Below are 16630 nucleotides of genomic sequence, written 5' to 3' on the forward strand. Positions count from 1 at the left end.
GAGAAAAGATGTGGTCCAAACGATGACGAAGGTAGAATTACAATTGCAACTCAAAATCGAAACTTCGAACTGGTGAAATGTTTCTTGTTAGATAAACAAAGGCTGATAGTTTTGTTCATCATTTTGCTGAGATAGACCACCTGTTATTATTTGCAGTCTACCGTCGACCGATCTCTTGAAACATCTGAAAATCATACGCGCGCAAAGATAGGCCGAGCCTGATAGTGTCATCGTTTGATTCGACACGATCAAAACCGGATAGTTGGGCTGATCAAGATCCCCAGGTACGAATCAATTATCCCACACCCAACATATACACAGGTACACATACACACACACGCGGGAAGTTAACCCCGCCAGCTGGTTTCCACAGTGTAGGTCCAAAACAATCATTCATGTTTCCTCGTTTCTCGCTGGAAGCTACGGATGCGTACCTAGAGTGCGAAACATGTCGTTTTCCTCTTGCTGGACCCAAACGCCGACGTTTCTGTCGTCATCATCGTCTCCGTTGATGAACAACGACGGCAAACCAAGTTACAGCTTCCTCGCACACACACGGGTACTTGTCGAGTCGAGATCATCATTTCCTCCGCCCGAGGCGATCAACTGTGCGATCGACGCCACCATCCAGCTTCTCCACCTTCGCTATTGCGCACCGTCGTCGTCTGGTCAGCTGGAAACAGATAATGACACCGCACCAGTCATCTCAACCGTCGTGGTCAATTCCAGGAAATGCTCGAAGGAGCACCATCGCCCCACCTCTATTGCATCTATATTCTGTCCGACGACAATCTCCCTGCACAGGTAAAATGCTCAGCGCGAAGACGCAACCAACCGAGGACGGCCCTCGCACGGCCATTAGCAACGGCCGATTGTTGATTTTTATACGCCAGATTTAAATCTCTTATTTTTTATGCCGCAACCAGATTAGATATTTGTCTCTTCCCGCTATCTGCCACTACCTGTGCGCATGTGTCTATATATCTGTGGACTAGTTCTTGTGCCGTTCGCGAGTCGCCTCTCTATCACATGGGAATCCGGTCAACAGCACAACAGGTCCCCTCGCGGGCTAATGGCACGGATAAAATTAGAATGGTGAATTAATTAGTATTCGCTCTCCAGGGTCCAAGGAACTCTCCGGGAAGAGCCATCAAACCGCGTAAAAGTTCGTATATTTTTTACCTTATTTTATTGATTTCCAATGTCGTTTTTTGATAAGCAGCAGCGATTTGAACAGTGCTGTTCATTTCCGCTTAATTAGGAGCCCCGTATGACGATTGGAGGAGGAGGACCGCCCGTCCGAAACCCAACGGGTGTTTTCCTTCCTGCGATATAGCTTATTTTCTCACAGATCTGCGTCGGCGACCTTTTGATTAATTAGCCAAAAAGGCATTCGGGCCCACGAGGCCGCCGCAGCACACTGGAAGCACTAAAGTACTGAATTCGGCTGTGCGGGGCAATAAAATCTGCACGGTATGACATGCTGCAAAAGCGCTGACGCCGAAGGCCTCCCTAATGGATCATTCCCCAGTGTTTGCTGAATATAATTAAGTGAAACAATTAAATCTAAAATGGGAACATTCTCAAGAGGCTGCGTTGAGAGAGATGGAGAGAAAAAGAGAGAATGATTGAAACGATTTAATTGCATATAATTATGTCCGCAAATACTTCGAGCCTATCTTAAGTGCGGGGGAACTTATTGAGATATAATTTAAACTGGTAATTGTCATTATTTTCATTTTGTCACGATCACCCGTTGATGCTTGCGTATTACTTTGAAGTTGTCATTAACAATTTGTTAAATGCAGGTCGGACTCGATTATCCGGAACATAAAAAAATTTCTTTCCGGATAATCGAATCATAAAAAAAAAGAATTTTCAAATTTGCGATTAACGAACATAAAATCAATATTTCCTTTTTTTATTTTACTTGTATGATGCAGTAGCGTAACCAGAAATTATTTCTGTGGCAAACCCCTTTTTGGCAAAATCTTGAGAAAAAAAAATAAATTGGACATTGATTATTTTCACTTAATTCGAACATGCCCCAAATATGCCGGAAGTGACCTAAATGGTAACAAATTTGGCAGAAGGGATGGTGAAGGTAATATTTCGAAATAAAAGCTAAAACTAACACAAAAAAAAATGAAATTCCGGATAATCGAGTCTAGAGTTCCGGATAATCGAGTCTCCGCATAATTGAGTCTCTGGATAACCGAGTCCGACCTGTACTAAAACATGGATCTATTATTATGTTTATGGTTATGATATGATCTGCACTGATCTGATCTGCATTTTTTCTCAAAGGCAATATCACTATCGAAGGGTAGTGACATACTTGTTATTATTTTCTGTCAGTGATAAAAAATATTTTCACTGTGAAAATCCTTCGTATATTACAACCAATTGCTTACCATTTTCACTTCAAGCGAACGCAGCACCCTGTCAGTTACACTATATTTTTATCCTTTATCATCGTTCACGGTTACGCTATAAAATTTGCTGATTGTTTAGATAACAAATGATTTTCACCGTTTCTCTGGTAAAGCGAAAATTAAAACCAAACAGCACCCGTTATCAAAATAAAGCGCCAATGTTTGGATCAATACTGGCTATATTTGTTATTGGTTTGAAACCAGTTTTATTCGGGGTAGTATTTTTCCCATCCACCACTAGTCGCGTAATGCTACTGTACAATAGGGTCTCCTAAGAAAGGCAGAAAATCAAAAGGCAGAATCACGAAAAGCAGAATTACGAAAGGCAGAATATTTCATAAGGCAGAATAACGAATGGCAGAATCAAAAAAAAGCACGAATGGCAGAATAAAAAAAAGATCTATTTTCTTTTTAACAACACACACTCGCGGCCTTTGGCCGACTCTATTGTCCAAGTGTATGCTGTCCTTACTCGCTACCGCTCGTTCGGACTTAACTAAGGGAAAGAAAACCTGTTTGAATAATCCTAGGAAACCAGTAGTTCAGTTGTTTGTATGCGAGAGGCCGCCGCTTCCGACGGCGGGTCGGCGGCCGGCTCGGACCGCGGAAACCACGGCGGCTTTATGCCGCCTCGGTTCCTTGCCCTCGATTATGTGTCTTCGCCGCATGAATTGTTTTATGTTATTCATAATCAACAAGCCGTTGAGACTAGTGTAAGTTATACCTACCATCGAAAAATTTCTCTCCGCGATGCCGCGAGACTCTTTAGGACCTGAGCCAAACCAGTTTGCGCGTTTCGGATCTAATAATTAGGCTTGATTTGCATCTCACATCAAAACTGGTCATTGCTTGTGACCAGTTATTATGTCTGGTTACCAAATAATATTAAATAATAAAGGTAGAGTAGCAGCTTTGATACCGTGATCAGGATTCGCACCAATTTGTCATCACGCACTTGGCTATCGTGAGCCAGGTTTTGCTACCTGGGACTCTGCCTTTCGTGCCCTTCGAAATTCTGCCTTTTGAAATATTCTGCCTTGTGTGTACTGTCATAGAGTTCTGCCTTTCATGATTCTGCCTTTCGTGATTCTGCCTTCTGTGGCGAACCCGTACAATACATAATCGGAATTTACAAAATTTCAGTTCACACAACAAAGCTCAGAGTAATGAATGTTCAAAAATTTGAAACGATGGGAATCAAACGAATGTTTTCACTTCGAATGATGGAATGACTTAACTTTTCATTAAAGAGAATAAACATTGTATGATAGTGAAATATTTCCTTGTCATTTACTTTCATGCAGATGTTGTACTGTTTTCATACTTGTGTGTAATGTTGTTTACCCTTTTTAAGCTTACTGCTCTACTACACCGATCTCGTTTCTCTTGTCAAACATCGCCAATTACAACTCTTGACTTTCTCACAGATATTTCATATTTGATATTATTTGATTCGACCTTATTGATATTATTCTCACCGTTTCTGAAGTGTAAACTATCATGTTAAATCGTTCTGAATCAAAAATGTAAGCGGTGACATGTTTTTTTTTACATGAAAATGGTCGTAATTGTTTAGGAAAGAATTTTAAGAAGATTAACAAGTATCTGAAGACAAAAAAAATTATAATAAAACAATCGCAAAACTACGTAAAACATGCGAACTTATTACTTTATATGCTCAATTTGCCTTTAATCGAAATTTAAAGCGATGACATGTGATTTTTTTTACATTGAAATGTTTGGTAATGTTCAAAAGACCTCTGAGGAGAAATAATAGACTACTGATTACTGAAAAATTATATATTATTCACAAAACTACGTAAAACAAGTAAAATCATGATATTTTGTTTTCAATTTGCCTCTAAATCAGAATTTGAAGCCATGAAATGTGATTTATTTTGCATCAAAATGTTCGTCAATGTTCAGGAAAGACATTTAAAAAAAAGTACCTCTGAATACTAAAAATTGAGATATTTTTCACAAAACTACGTGAAACATGCAAAATAATGGCTTTATTGCTCAATTTCAGTTCAGGAAAGACATTTGAGGAAAATAATGGAGACATTTTTCACAAAAACCATAACTTTTTTTGCTCAATTTGCCTCTAAATCAAAGCGATGACATGTGATGTTTTTTACATTAAAATATTCGTCAATGTTCAAATGTGTGGTACCTGATCACTGAAAAATGAGATATTATTCACAAAACAACACCAAATATGCAAAATCGTTGTAATGTAATATAAAAAAATATTCCTCATTTTAAAACCTATGATCCCAAGCATCGCCGGGAATGTTCAACTAGTTATTTTAAAATTTTCAACAAGGCATGCCAGTTTTTGTAGGTGAAATCTCTGAAAAAATGTTATTCCAAAACGTCAAGACCGCTCAGCCGAAAACTCAAAAAAATGAAAAATTGTAAATCAAGAACTTTAATCCTGCAACAACTGCAATGAACTCAAAAAAGTGGATTTTCATATAAAACTGAAATTGTCAAACTTGAATATTTAAAAAAACGCATGCATGTATAAAGTTGAGCTTTTTGATTTGAAATTACTAAAAAAAAATTTGTCGTCCTTCAATTTTTTATTCTGAATTGAAATTGCTCAAAATCGTTACGTCCATTTACAAAATGTCTTTCAAGTGATTTAAAGCAATTTTTATTCTTCATTTTAAAATCGAAGGAAAATGAAATAATATTTAAAAAAAATCATTTTTTGCTCAGAAAATTACACTTATTCAGCTGATACAGTGGCGTAGCCATAAATTCCGTCCGGGAGGGGTTTTGTTGAAAAAAAAATGAATTTTGAGGGAATTGAACAGAGTGACAGTTTGAGAGACAGTGAGCAACCTGAATCAGTTACTATCATGTTACAAAACGGCATTTAGAAAAACAGTTGTTTGGCGCGCTCACATCACTCACTTTCAATACGGGTTGCGTTGCAGTAGAGATTCATTTCGAGAGAATATTGAAGAGAGACAATTTTAGGGAACAACTTAGGAAATGAAGTGTTTTTCTTCTATCATTTGCGATGCCGCCCACCGTGTAACGCACGTTCTGCTTAAATCAACCGTTCTGTAATTCAGTCAACGATCAATTCAAGAGCAACATTCAAAACAATTTTTGGGATTTGGTAGTTGGTCCGGAAAATTTTGTCTTCTCGAAATAAGTCCCCATGCAAAATTCCAACTCATTCGGGCGGCAGCTTTTTTTCTAGAGGCACAGTCACAAAATTTCATTTCCACATACAGACATTTGATGCAATCTTCTGGGCATATTATAAAATAGTATATTTTCCCGACATTCCTTCGCCAGAATAAAGTGCTGATACTAGACACCTTGTTTTCCACAGAAGAAAAAACGACGACCGTATGGCAGTGCAATGAGTATGCAACAGTTTTCAAAGCCAAGAAATAAAATGCTATATGGACAACCGGAAAACTTGGAAAAGAAAATTGCTCCTCGGGGTTTCAGTAGAATTTGATCAATAAAATCTATTAGGAATATTCTTGAATCCGGGCGGTCTTTATTTTCTTCGCATATACGGAGAATTCCCCCCAAATCCCTGGCAAAGTTTTAAAAGCGTTTAGAGCTTTATTTTTGTGGCCGATAAAAAAACCATGAAATTTTTATTATTGAAAAAGTTTCTTATGCCAAATGTCTTAGAAATGGATGGATCGTCGAGTCAAAAGGTTTTCAAACTGTAAGATGAAAAGTCGATTTTTCTGAATTTTTTTTAACTTCACCAGATCTCCAAGTTTATGCATTGCTAAAACATTTGGTATCAAAAATGTTCTGTTTCGATAATTTCACATCGAAATTTTCTCGTCGATCATATAAGTGAAACTTTGACCAGTTCGAAGCTACACATCCCGAAGTCCTATCAAGCATGGGGCTCTTTTCGAGGAGACGAAGCATTTCAACCCTATTGCTGAAAAAATGTAGAACCCTAACATGAAAAAAAAACATCAAATGCTTTGAAGGGGGGTGGGGGGGGAGTTTAACTCTAAACCCCTTTTACTAGTTGATATATAAATATAAATCAGAAATCCATGAATAGTTAAACAACCCAATTGTTTAAAATCATTGGCAGTTTCTTAAAAAAATTAAATAGGTTAACCGCTCCTATATTCATCTCAGTACCTATATTCATCTCATCACGCTTTTTTGATCAATTTTTCGCTAAATTTCGCCATATTTTCAACGTAAAACTTTCAGCCACTTGAGGAAATCGAGAAGCAAATAAATTTACTTTCAAAAATTTGTAGAGATTTGACGGTAAATTGGACAAATGAGAGAAATATAGGTGCACCAAGCTGTTGAGATGAATAATGGAACGATTACTCGAAAACTCTTGAATACAATTTTACTTGAGGATGAAATAAAAGGCATGAATTTCACATGGCTAAAATTTTAAAAATATAACAGTGTGTCCTTATTCCATTGTATATTTTTTCGAATCGAAAATTGAATTATCTACAACTAATCTATAGTCGATATTTAAGAAGTGATCAAAGCTTTTGAAAAATAATTTTTACAACAATCTTACTTGCTAGATCATATGAACCGTTTTCGAAAAACAGCCTTGAGTCTGAATGGTCTAAATCAGGCTTGTAAATGGTCACTGTGGAACAACTTTCCACTGCGATAATCGTCTTCTTTTTCTTCTGACGGTGGCAAGGCTCGCTGTCTTCTTGAATAAACCAGTCAAACGAGTGTCGCCACCACGACGTTGTTGAAACGTATTTTGACAGTTTTTCTAGAAATAAGAACTATTTACGTTGTGTGAGGAGCCTTTGGAAATTTATTATATCATTGATTTTGTATAAATATTTCTCAACATAAATAGAACGAAGTAGACAGAAATAGTCCAAAAAAACATCGCCAAACGAACGACAGTGTGCATCTCTTCGATGCGCGAGTGTCAACTGACCATCTGTTCTTTGTGTGAGAGGCGATGGTTGTTCTATATTTTCGAGCGAAAGCCTACTGCGACGCTCACTAAGGAAACGAAATCAAATAAAAGTGTTGACCGTTTATAAGCCTGGTCTAAATGCCTGCTATAAAATCATGTATCCTTTAGTCGAAAACATATACAAACTTTCATCAGAATCAAACAGACTTAGCAAAACCGTAAAAAAATGATGTAATGTAATAGAGTATGATGAAACACACTCCGTGATGAAATATATTGCCTAGAAATTCGTAACATATGTGTCCTTTTAAAATAACTATTCATATGACAGACAAAAATCGTGTCAACCACTAACATTTTCAAAAAGAGAGCAACTAAATTAAGAACCATTGCTCTTTAAGCCAAGGTATGCCCTCAATTAGTTCCCCACGGGTACTGCATCTGTAATAACTTACTGTTTAATAAAAGAAAAAGACACCATTTATAACCTCAGTAGCCAATTTTTACTTCAGTTCGTTTCTGCTCGATCAACGTGGTATCGAGAAGAAAAATCTTACTCGAAATCGAAATAATTACTGCCGAATTTTCGGCAATGTGAGGCAACAAAAACCTTCAGCCGCATCTCGTCTCGCCGCTGAAATGGGCCCTCGGATGTGCCGTATGGGTAACTTAATTGGTTAAACAAGCGAAAAATTAAGTTAAATCCGCTGCAGATCGGACCAGCAGGGCGGCTGTATGGCTTTCGGCCCGACGGCGAAATTGATCGCAGCAGATAATCGAAAGTGATATAGGTGGAATAAAATTAATTTTAGGGCCGTCTTTGCTCGCTCGGTCGATTGGGAATACTAATTTGGCAATACCTTCTGAGGTTTAATGTGCGATCGTAATGATGCTGTGCAGCGACCGTTGTTGTTATAATTGTGTTTGTATTGCAATGATACATGGAATTCAAACTACCAGAATTTGGCGCCCGTCTGCAGGGCACAACAAAAATGACACACCGCAGCCCCATTCAATGCCTCAATCACACAATGATTCACGACCGCGCAGCACCGTTTTTTTCCCAGGCAGCCCGAAGGTGGCCAAAAAACGTGAATCACTTGAGTCGCTTTATCACTTTCGCAGCTGCTGAAGGAGGCCGCTCAAGTACCCGAAAGGCTGCTGATTGGAAGGAAAGTGCTTTGTGAATCGCGCCTTTCCGCGAAGGCTCTCCACACTGCTCTCCAGAAGGCTTTTGAGCGGCAGTCATTTTAATTGATGTGCTTCTTCTTCAAGCAGGCAGCACTTGTTCGCACACATAATGACAACCGACCGCGGCACTTGACGGATCAGTTAGCCCAGCCATACAGAAGCGCTATGCAGACACCCCGCGAATCCTTTTCTTTTATTCGAGCTGTCAATGAAGCTTGACGAGCCTTTTGAGGTCAACTCCCAGGTTGAGGAACGGGTTCCAAAGGTCGCCAAGCTGGTACGCAAATTTCTCAAGGAGCAATTCCAACGTTTTCTTCCAATCAAACACTAATCCATCGTCGATGACGGGGCAAAATTTTCGAAACAGTCAAAACAACAAGTTTGTAGCTCCAAATATGGAGCAATAAACCAATCTAGCAAAGAGAACAACCGATTGAGCGAATAAAAATAAATACAATCCTCCTCCGATTTTAAATCAAAATTAATATTCATTTAGGAGCCCGGACGAAGCATAGAAGCAACGGAGGCAGCAAAAATGCTCAACGCGCGCCTGTTGATGTTGTTATAAATGTTCAAGTGTATAAAATTCCACTTATGTACGTAATATGAGAGCTCACGGCCACTTGTATCGGGACCGGGCCGGATCGGCCTGTGATCTGTGGCGGGGCGAGGGCCCAATAGAAATGCGAGGGTGGGAAACCTTTTTTTTCAGAAGTGCCCACTTCGTATGCCCCTTTATGTCTGAGAAGACGCATGATGGGATCCACGACCACGACGAGAGCCCAAAAATTTCGAGCCCGGAATGCGGCGGCAGTCGAATGGTTCGGATGGATAGGTACACCGTGCCTTTGCGAGGTTCTTCGATGCGAAGGTATGCTGCACTATGTGTGAGTATGTCTTTGAATTTCTGCCCGTCCTGGCTGGATGCTGAGAATGTCCGTCCAACTCGGGTGCTACTTGTCCTCCGTTCCGCTGTTCGTTCTCACCCTCTCTTTCCGTCCCAGGTTGGTCCGAAGAGTGCGGGTGCGGGTAAAACTAAACTAAGTAAGAATGTGCCGTGAGCTATCCGCCCTGCAGTGTTGTGTCTGCATATATTTTTCTTTGTGGAATAGTAATTTTATCGTAAATTTAGTTGACATCTAGGAATCTGAAGGTATGTTCCAAAATAATCATTTCCATAATATTTATTTTCACCAAATTACAACACTTATCACACAGAAGAACACAACGGTACCGCAAAACTTCGTTCGTATATACACATTTAAGTATATAAATATTTATGTACCCCAAGAGACGTGGGAACTTTATTCGGGTTTCGGATCGAATTACGCTATCTCTCCCCCGCTCTCGGGACAGCGACAACGCCGAACGGTCATCATCGTCGGTCGGGGGACGATCCTCCCCGCTGTTGAGCGTTCTGCACCGCCGATGACGACGATCGTTTACCGTCCGGCAATGGCTACGACGGTGGTAATGTTGTCAACTCCCAACGCGTATCTAAATTGACCCATGATTCACTTGTCTTCCCCCTTGCATCTGCAGCCTCCCGACCTCACTTACCCGTTCCCACATTGTAACCCAGCTTAGTCGGTTGCTTGTTCTCCTAATAGAGCGAATCTGTGTGATGATACCGAAAACGGATCTCTGCCAACATGTGGATCCTCCATCACCCATACACATACACCCATCATCAATGTTCCCGCAAAGAAGCTGATTCGGGAAAATAAAAGTCAGGTTTAATCAGGCCTATGAAAAGACGCCATTTTTCTATGACCGAAAAATAACAAGCAAAATATTGGAACCACAGTGGGTTCGAAATGGAAATGGAGCCACAAAAAAAGTCACATACAACCCAGTGCAAGAGCATAGGCGCGTCTAAGGCCTGGGTTTAATAACAAACTAATTGAGCGCGACACGTTACAGCAGCGCCGGAGGTTCAACTCTGCCTGTCGCCCTAGCTGCTGGGTGGCGTTCAACACATGTGCGTATATGCGTTCATCATTGCGGATGACGGTCGCTTCGTACGCGCATCTGTGTCTGCGTATGTGTGCCTGAAGTTTTGGATCTGCGCCTGCCGTATGCTGCGCGACACAACTCGACTATGCGCCTCGCTCTTGATCGTATCAACAAAAGCATAAATGTAGTTAGAAGGTGAGACAAGCTCGATTTGGTGCAATTTGTCCGGCCCAGCAAACTGTACCTCCATATACTGTTTCGTTGTTTTATTAATCAAATAAATATAAATCAAACAATAAAAATGGACGTGATTTGGTGCTGTCCAGGTTTTTGAGGGATGTCTTAATCTGATCTTGAGGAATTTTTCGGCCCGGTATCGCTGATTCCGCTGCGAGGCTACTGGTTCAGGTTCTGGTTTTCTCCAAAGTATCGAGTTCGGATTATGTCACGCAGTAATGGCACAGGTTTGTGAAATGGAGAATTTGATTTTATGTGATTTTTTCCCGATTACAATCGCCCTGATCGAATTCAAGTAATAAAATTGTTGTTGCTAAAGCTGGGCGAGATTTCGAACAACTTCGTATAAATTTTACTGAGTTCTGATCAGTTACGAAATTTCATATCCGATTTTTCAAATCTAAATCATTACATTGTTTTTCGACTCATTCAGTTGTGTGATGTATAATTTAATCATTAAAATTTTTGAAGGTAAAATATGTTCATGTTTTTCTACTAGGTTAAATAACGTCTGACAGTAAAATATTTTTTCTAAACAATGCTTTGAGTGCGTGTTCGGTTGTTCATTTGTTGTACGTTATGATTCGGATTCATTCTCGATTGTTCTAGAATAAACTTTCATTGGTTCAGCCTTTTAAAGATTTAGTTCAATTATTTTTCATCAAATAGCATTTTCGATACGCAGTCAAATAAATATCGATAGAAATTGTACATCAATGTGTTGATACATTTTTTTTTTATTCTTCCCTTATGATACAGACAATTCTTGTGTTCAGCCATGTTCGAAACAACCGATTTTTAATCCACAACCACCACTGGAAAACAGACAAACTACTATCAAACTATTTAGGGGTTCAAAAATAGAAGCCATGTATTGTTCCTGAACTCTCCCTTTGCTGATCTTTGCATAGAAGCCGGTCGTTGCGAATATGGCGAAACACACATTTTTCTTATAAAATCCAAGACCTTTTCACCTAAGAGGCTAGCAGCACCATCTCAAATTCACAATAAAGTTGGTGGTATAAATGTTTCAAAATTTAAAACAAAAATCGAGACCAACCTTTGAAGAGGACAAGCAAGTTTTAATTCGCACTTTTGCATTTACTGGGGGTTTCAAAATTCATAGAAATGATAAAAAAGCTATCATCTTTATTGATCAACTTTTTTGAGTTTTAGGGCAACTTTTGTTTTGTTTCTGTTGACCAGTACTATCATTCCTAAGTAAATAACAATAAAAATTTTGAGTTCCTGATATTGTCTTTTCAAAGTTAAAAATTTCTTCTAAATTTTCCACCATTTTATCAAGTTTTAAAAATGTTTTCATTTATTTGAGGTAAATTTGTTGTCTTTATTATTCGTTAGAAAGCGTCACCAACAACTTCACAAATTCACCCAATTTACACTTCGATTTAAAAATAGACATGGTGATAATTTTCCCCCGTTTTATAATGCGACATGAACATGAACGTAATTGTTTAATAAATTAGTAAATTATTTCGTAACATATTTAAATCTTGAAATTGAACGCCATTTGTATCATGAGAAAGAACTTATTAAGAACTTAACTCTATTGAAACTATCATTTTCGGCAGAGTAACAAATTAATCATCGTACTTGTTTGTTGGTTCTCAGAAAATAAAATAAAAATTAAAATTAAAAGTTTTATTTAGATTATGTATTAATGCACGATGCTTTAATTTCCAGGTTTTGACTTGTAGCTTAAAATGGAAAAAGTGGAAGGTTATAGCTTTTTAAATATTCCTGTGAATTTCGGTGCCCCTAGCAAAGATAAAGTCAAAAGGCCGTAGAGAAGTTGCTCCCCAGGTTCGTCGCTTATACTTTTGACAACGGGTAAACTTCATTCAAGTCTCTGAAGACATTACGCACTTTCGAGCTGGTTTAAAGAACCAAATTTAACAGGAATGGTTGAAAAGCTATACATTTTCATTTTATTTTTCAATTTGAGCTCTAGGGCAATCCTGTGTTGACGACTGGTCGACAAAAGTGACAAAAAAATTTTTCCTCTACTTTTTTCGTTTTTGTTGACCAGTTTTAATGATACCGTAAACTGGGGTGATTTTGATCAGCGGGATGCTTCAGATCACTCTACCTTTTTTGAATCTGTGATAATAATGCTCGTAAAGCTTCAGATTTTTCGTAATCTTCACTGATTGTGCTTAGATATGTCTACATTGCTAATATTCATACATTTCCTGCTATTAAAAAAGTGCTTCTCATGCTAAAATATGAATTCAAAGTAAAGTGGATTTTGAGAGATTTTTATTGCATACAAACAATCGGTTCAAGCAGATACAAAACAACAAGCTGCGATACCGAAAGTTTGTTCATTTGAATTCCAGATTAGTTCCTAAGAAAATATTCATACAACGATTTTGATTATAATTTTTGCAATTTTTTTCCTCAAAGGGAATGTTGAATCACAATAATCTCAACAGTGTATTTCATGTTTTCTTCTTAGCGACCACCCAAGACGTCATGTAGTATGCAACTTTAATATATTGGATAAGCGATATTCCAAGGTGGCATCCATAAATTACGTAACGCTCATAGAGAGATGGGAGTATTTTTGAGTGTTGTCTTCCGATTCCTGATCACCAATGCAAAAGTGATTCAGAACCGAGTTCAAAACATATAACAAGTGCTCAAGTGAATATTTGTCCAGTTTATAAAAACATAGCATTGCAAACAAAACAGCGATTTGTTTATATTTTTCTTAACCTGTGGCACTAACACATTCATACGTAAATTGGTCTATTCGCTAACATAAACTGTTTACGTGGGATGTGAATAGCCCCTAAATTGCTTTTCAAATTGATAAACTCATTTAAGCCGTTTTAGATTGTTCAAATTTGTTGGAGCATCAAAGCTTCACTTCAAATTTATCAAAACAATTAAGAATGACGACTTATGTAAAAATTTTAGACCATATTTAAAAACAGCAGAATTGTTGCTAAACTTTTCAAGTAGTCAATAGGTCTTGCTCAATGCTTACCATTTCAAAAATATCAAACAATTTTGTATTCAGTATATTCTTAAAATATTAAAGATATAATTAAAAAAAAATATCAAAGTCACCCCAGTTTACGGTACTTTTGGAAAAAAAACTAATAGTGCTCTCAAAACTTAAATAACAAAAATAAAATAAAAAGTTCAAAAGGTTATTTATAAAATAGGACCGCAAGGTTAACGTAGAATTACGACAGTCTGTCTTGTTTCAATTTTTTGCTTGCAATAGGTTTAGTAATACACTCGATTGGGATTAATCATTCTAACGGTGTGAAGCAGTAAATTTCAGTAATAAGTTTCTCTCAGATCTCTTTTTTGTTGAAAATAATGATAACCTTGAAGAGAAGCGTTGTTTTCAATAATAATGTCGAAGGTTGTTGGAATACAGTTGTAGGTATAGTTTCACTTCACCGTCAAAATAATACAGCAAGGGGTGGAAAAATTATTTTCACTGCATCAATTGAAAATATGTAGCCGTCCTTAAAAGAACAGTTCGTTTTAGTTTTTACAAAGCTGGGAATTTATCGAGTAATACCAAAAAATCAGCACCAATACGCGTAATTTTCATTACGTAGCAGACGACGAATTCAGCCTATGAATGGGACTTGATTTTTCCCTCCTTCGCCACGACCCGACCATGTAATTTGCAAATTCGATTGAACGATGATCAAAAAGCTCGTTCTTACGGAGAGGACTAACAATATAAGCTGGTGGCGCTGCGTAAAAAATGGATTGAAGGAATGAGAAAATGGAGTCGAACTGCGCTGCAAATACGAAGCGGCAAAGCAGCCAGACAGACTTTCGTACGATTTATGTTGCCGAAAGAACTAAAACTAAATTGAAGCTGTTACAAAATACACTAGCTTGTAATAAATTGTTCACATTTTTTAAGCAATGTGGAACTTTCTCACCTACTTGCAAGGAAACGTGTGACCGCATTTCTACATTTATTTCAAGCCAATAAAAATTGGCTTTTATAGCCCTTGAAAAAGAATTGTTTCTCACCAACTGAGGTCATATTTTGACTATCAAGTTAGTTTAAATTATGTAAATCTGTAATCTGTGGGCCGTTTACTAGAACTCGGTAACACCGTTTGATATAGAGGTTAAAAGAAATGCTGCCAGAAATAACAAGAAAAAGAGAATCATTTCGTGTCATATGCAAAAGCTAATTCGCAATGGCCAGAAAATTAACAGACTTGCCGGGTGCCACTATTGTGACAATACCAATGGCACTTCTTAGCGCCCCGAAATCATTTATTTGGGTGGAACAGAATTCTACTTCAATTGAATAATCTTGAGGCATTAAAAAGTGCCATTTATGTGTCGCAATAGTGAAACCGGTAATTTTGTTTGATTTATCGTCAATGAGGTTTGCCATGAACCGATGACACGAAATGATTCTAGTTCTTTTATTAATCCCAAAATTTAGTGCTGTGAAAGATGATCTTCATTCCCCAGTGCGGTTTCCCGTTTTCTTCTATTAGCTCTTCCGCTATGAAAAGCTGCGATCGAATGAGCGGGTGTTGCAGCAAATAACATGCAAACATATTACATTTGAAATCGCCGCTTGCACAGATTTGCCACAGCTCTGCTTGATGCTGGTCGATCCAGTTTCCATTAAATCAACAGTTTGCAATTCTTGCAACATTACATTGAATTGGCCTTGTTTTAAGCTCTGATTGGTTGATATATGCGTTTGACAAGGCTCTATATTTTTCAAAGTTAGCGTCACAAAGTCACAATATTTCGAATTTTGGTAGACGCAAAACTAGTTTTTCGTTTTTTTAGCTTGTTATTGTAGGGCCATATACTTTTAGTTGTGTAAAAATGTCGGATTTTGTGCCAAATAATCGTCATTTGCGTGTTACTTAGCTCATTTCATCCAAATGCCAACTGAAGCGCATCGAGGGTTAGTAAAAGTTTACGGAAATGCATCGCTCTAAAGACGGTATTTTCCATGTTGATAACCGTCCGCGTGACGGAAAGTCATTTACCTTTGAAGACGCTGGATTGGTAGAATTGCTCGATGAGAGTCCATGCCAAATGCAGGAACAGCTTGCTTCGGTATTTAAAGTAAACCGCCAAACCAATTCCAAGCGATTGTATGCTCTATGATTTGAAACCAAGGACGTTGAGCGTCGTTTATTCGCATGTGATCAACGTTTGTTTCATCTCATCGTGACAGATAAGAAATTGAACCCATACACAGCAACCCAAGGAGAAGAAAGGCATGGGGACAGCACGGTCATGCTTCTACGTCGTAGGCTCGCCTAAAAATAGACGCTGCGAAGGTTAAGCTGTGCATTTGGTGGGACAAGGTCGGCGTAATTTATTATGAGCGTTTTAAGCCGAACGAAACCATTACTGGGCAGCGGTTTCAATTTCATTTGATGCGATTATGCTTGGTACTGCGCGAAAAATGACCACAATACGTGCAGGAGCACGAAAAGGTGATTCTACTGCATGACAACGCTCGGCCTCAGATTGCCATGTCGTAAAACGGAACGCTCAAATGGGAAGTCATACCTTCCCCGCATTATTTTGCAGATATTTTGCTCTCCGATTTTTACGTGCTCATTGATTAACATCGGAAAATGGCTTGATTCGTGGATAGCCTCAAACAATGAACACTTTTATCGAAACAAAGTTGCAAAGCTGTAGCTAGCGATGAGTAATACTCTGAATGATTTATAGGTAACGTCTTATAAAATAAAGTGCCAGTTTCGTTAAAAAAATAGTAAGCGCAGCTAATAAAATTTTGTTACATGATATTTTTTGTCAAGTACGTAATATCAACTATTCACAGATTTTTTTCTCAGATCGTTGGTTTCGAGAAATAAAAATTTATTTACAAAACTTATTTTCC

At 38.2% G+C, this 16630-nt stretch overlaps 1 protein-coding gene across 1 annotated transcript in view; it reads left to right on the top strand.

Annotated features, from left to right (window-relative positions):
• The first annotated feature begins 448 nt into the window (after nucleotides 1–448).
• LOC129728372 (uncharacterized) overlaps nucleotides 449–16630 on the top strand; it is a 104329-nt gene continuing 88147 nt past the window's right edge. The window contains exons 1-2 of the mRNA XM_055686809.1: nucleotides 449–804; nucleotides 927–1095. Coding sequence (XP_055542784.1) covers nucleotides 449–804; nucleotides 927–1095 — 525 coding nt within the window. The remainder of the gene's footprint in view (nucleotides 805–926; nucleotides 1096–16630) is intronic.

This window comes from Wyeomyia smithii, chromosome 3, assembly GCF_029784165.1.
Source record: "Wyeomyia smithii strain HCP4-BCI-WySm-NY-G18 chromosome 3, ASM2978416v1, whole genome shotgun sequence".
Taxonomy (NCBI): domain Eukaryota; kingdom Metazoa; phylum Arthropoda; class Insecta; order Diptera; family Culicidae; genus Wyeomyia; species Wyeomyia smithii.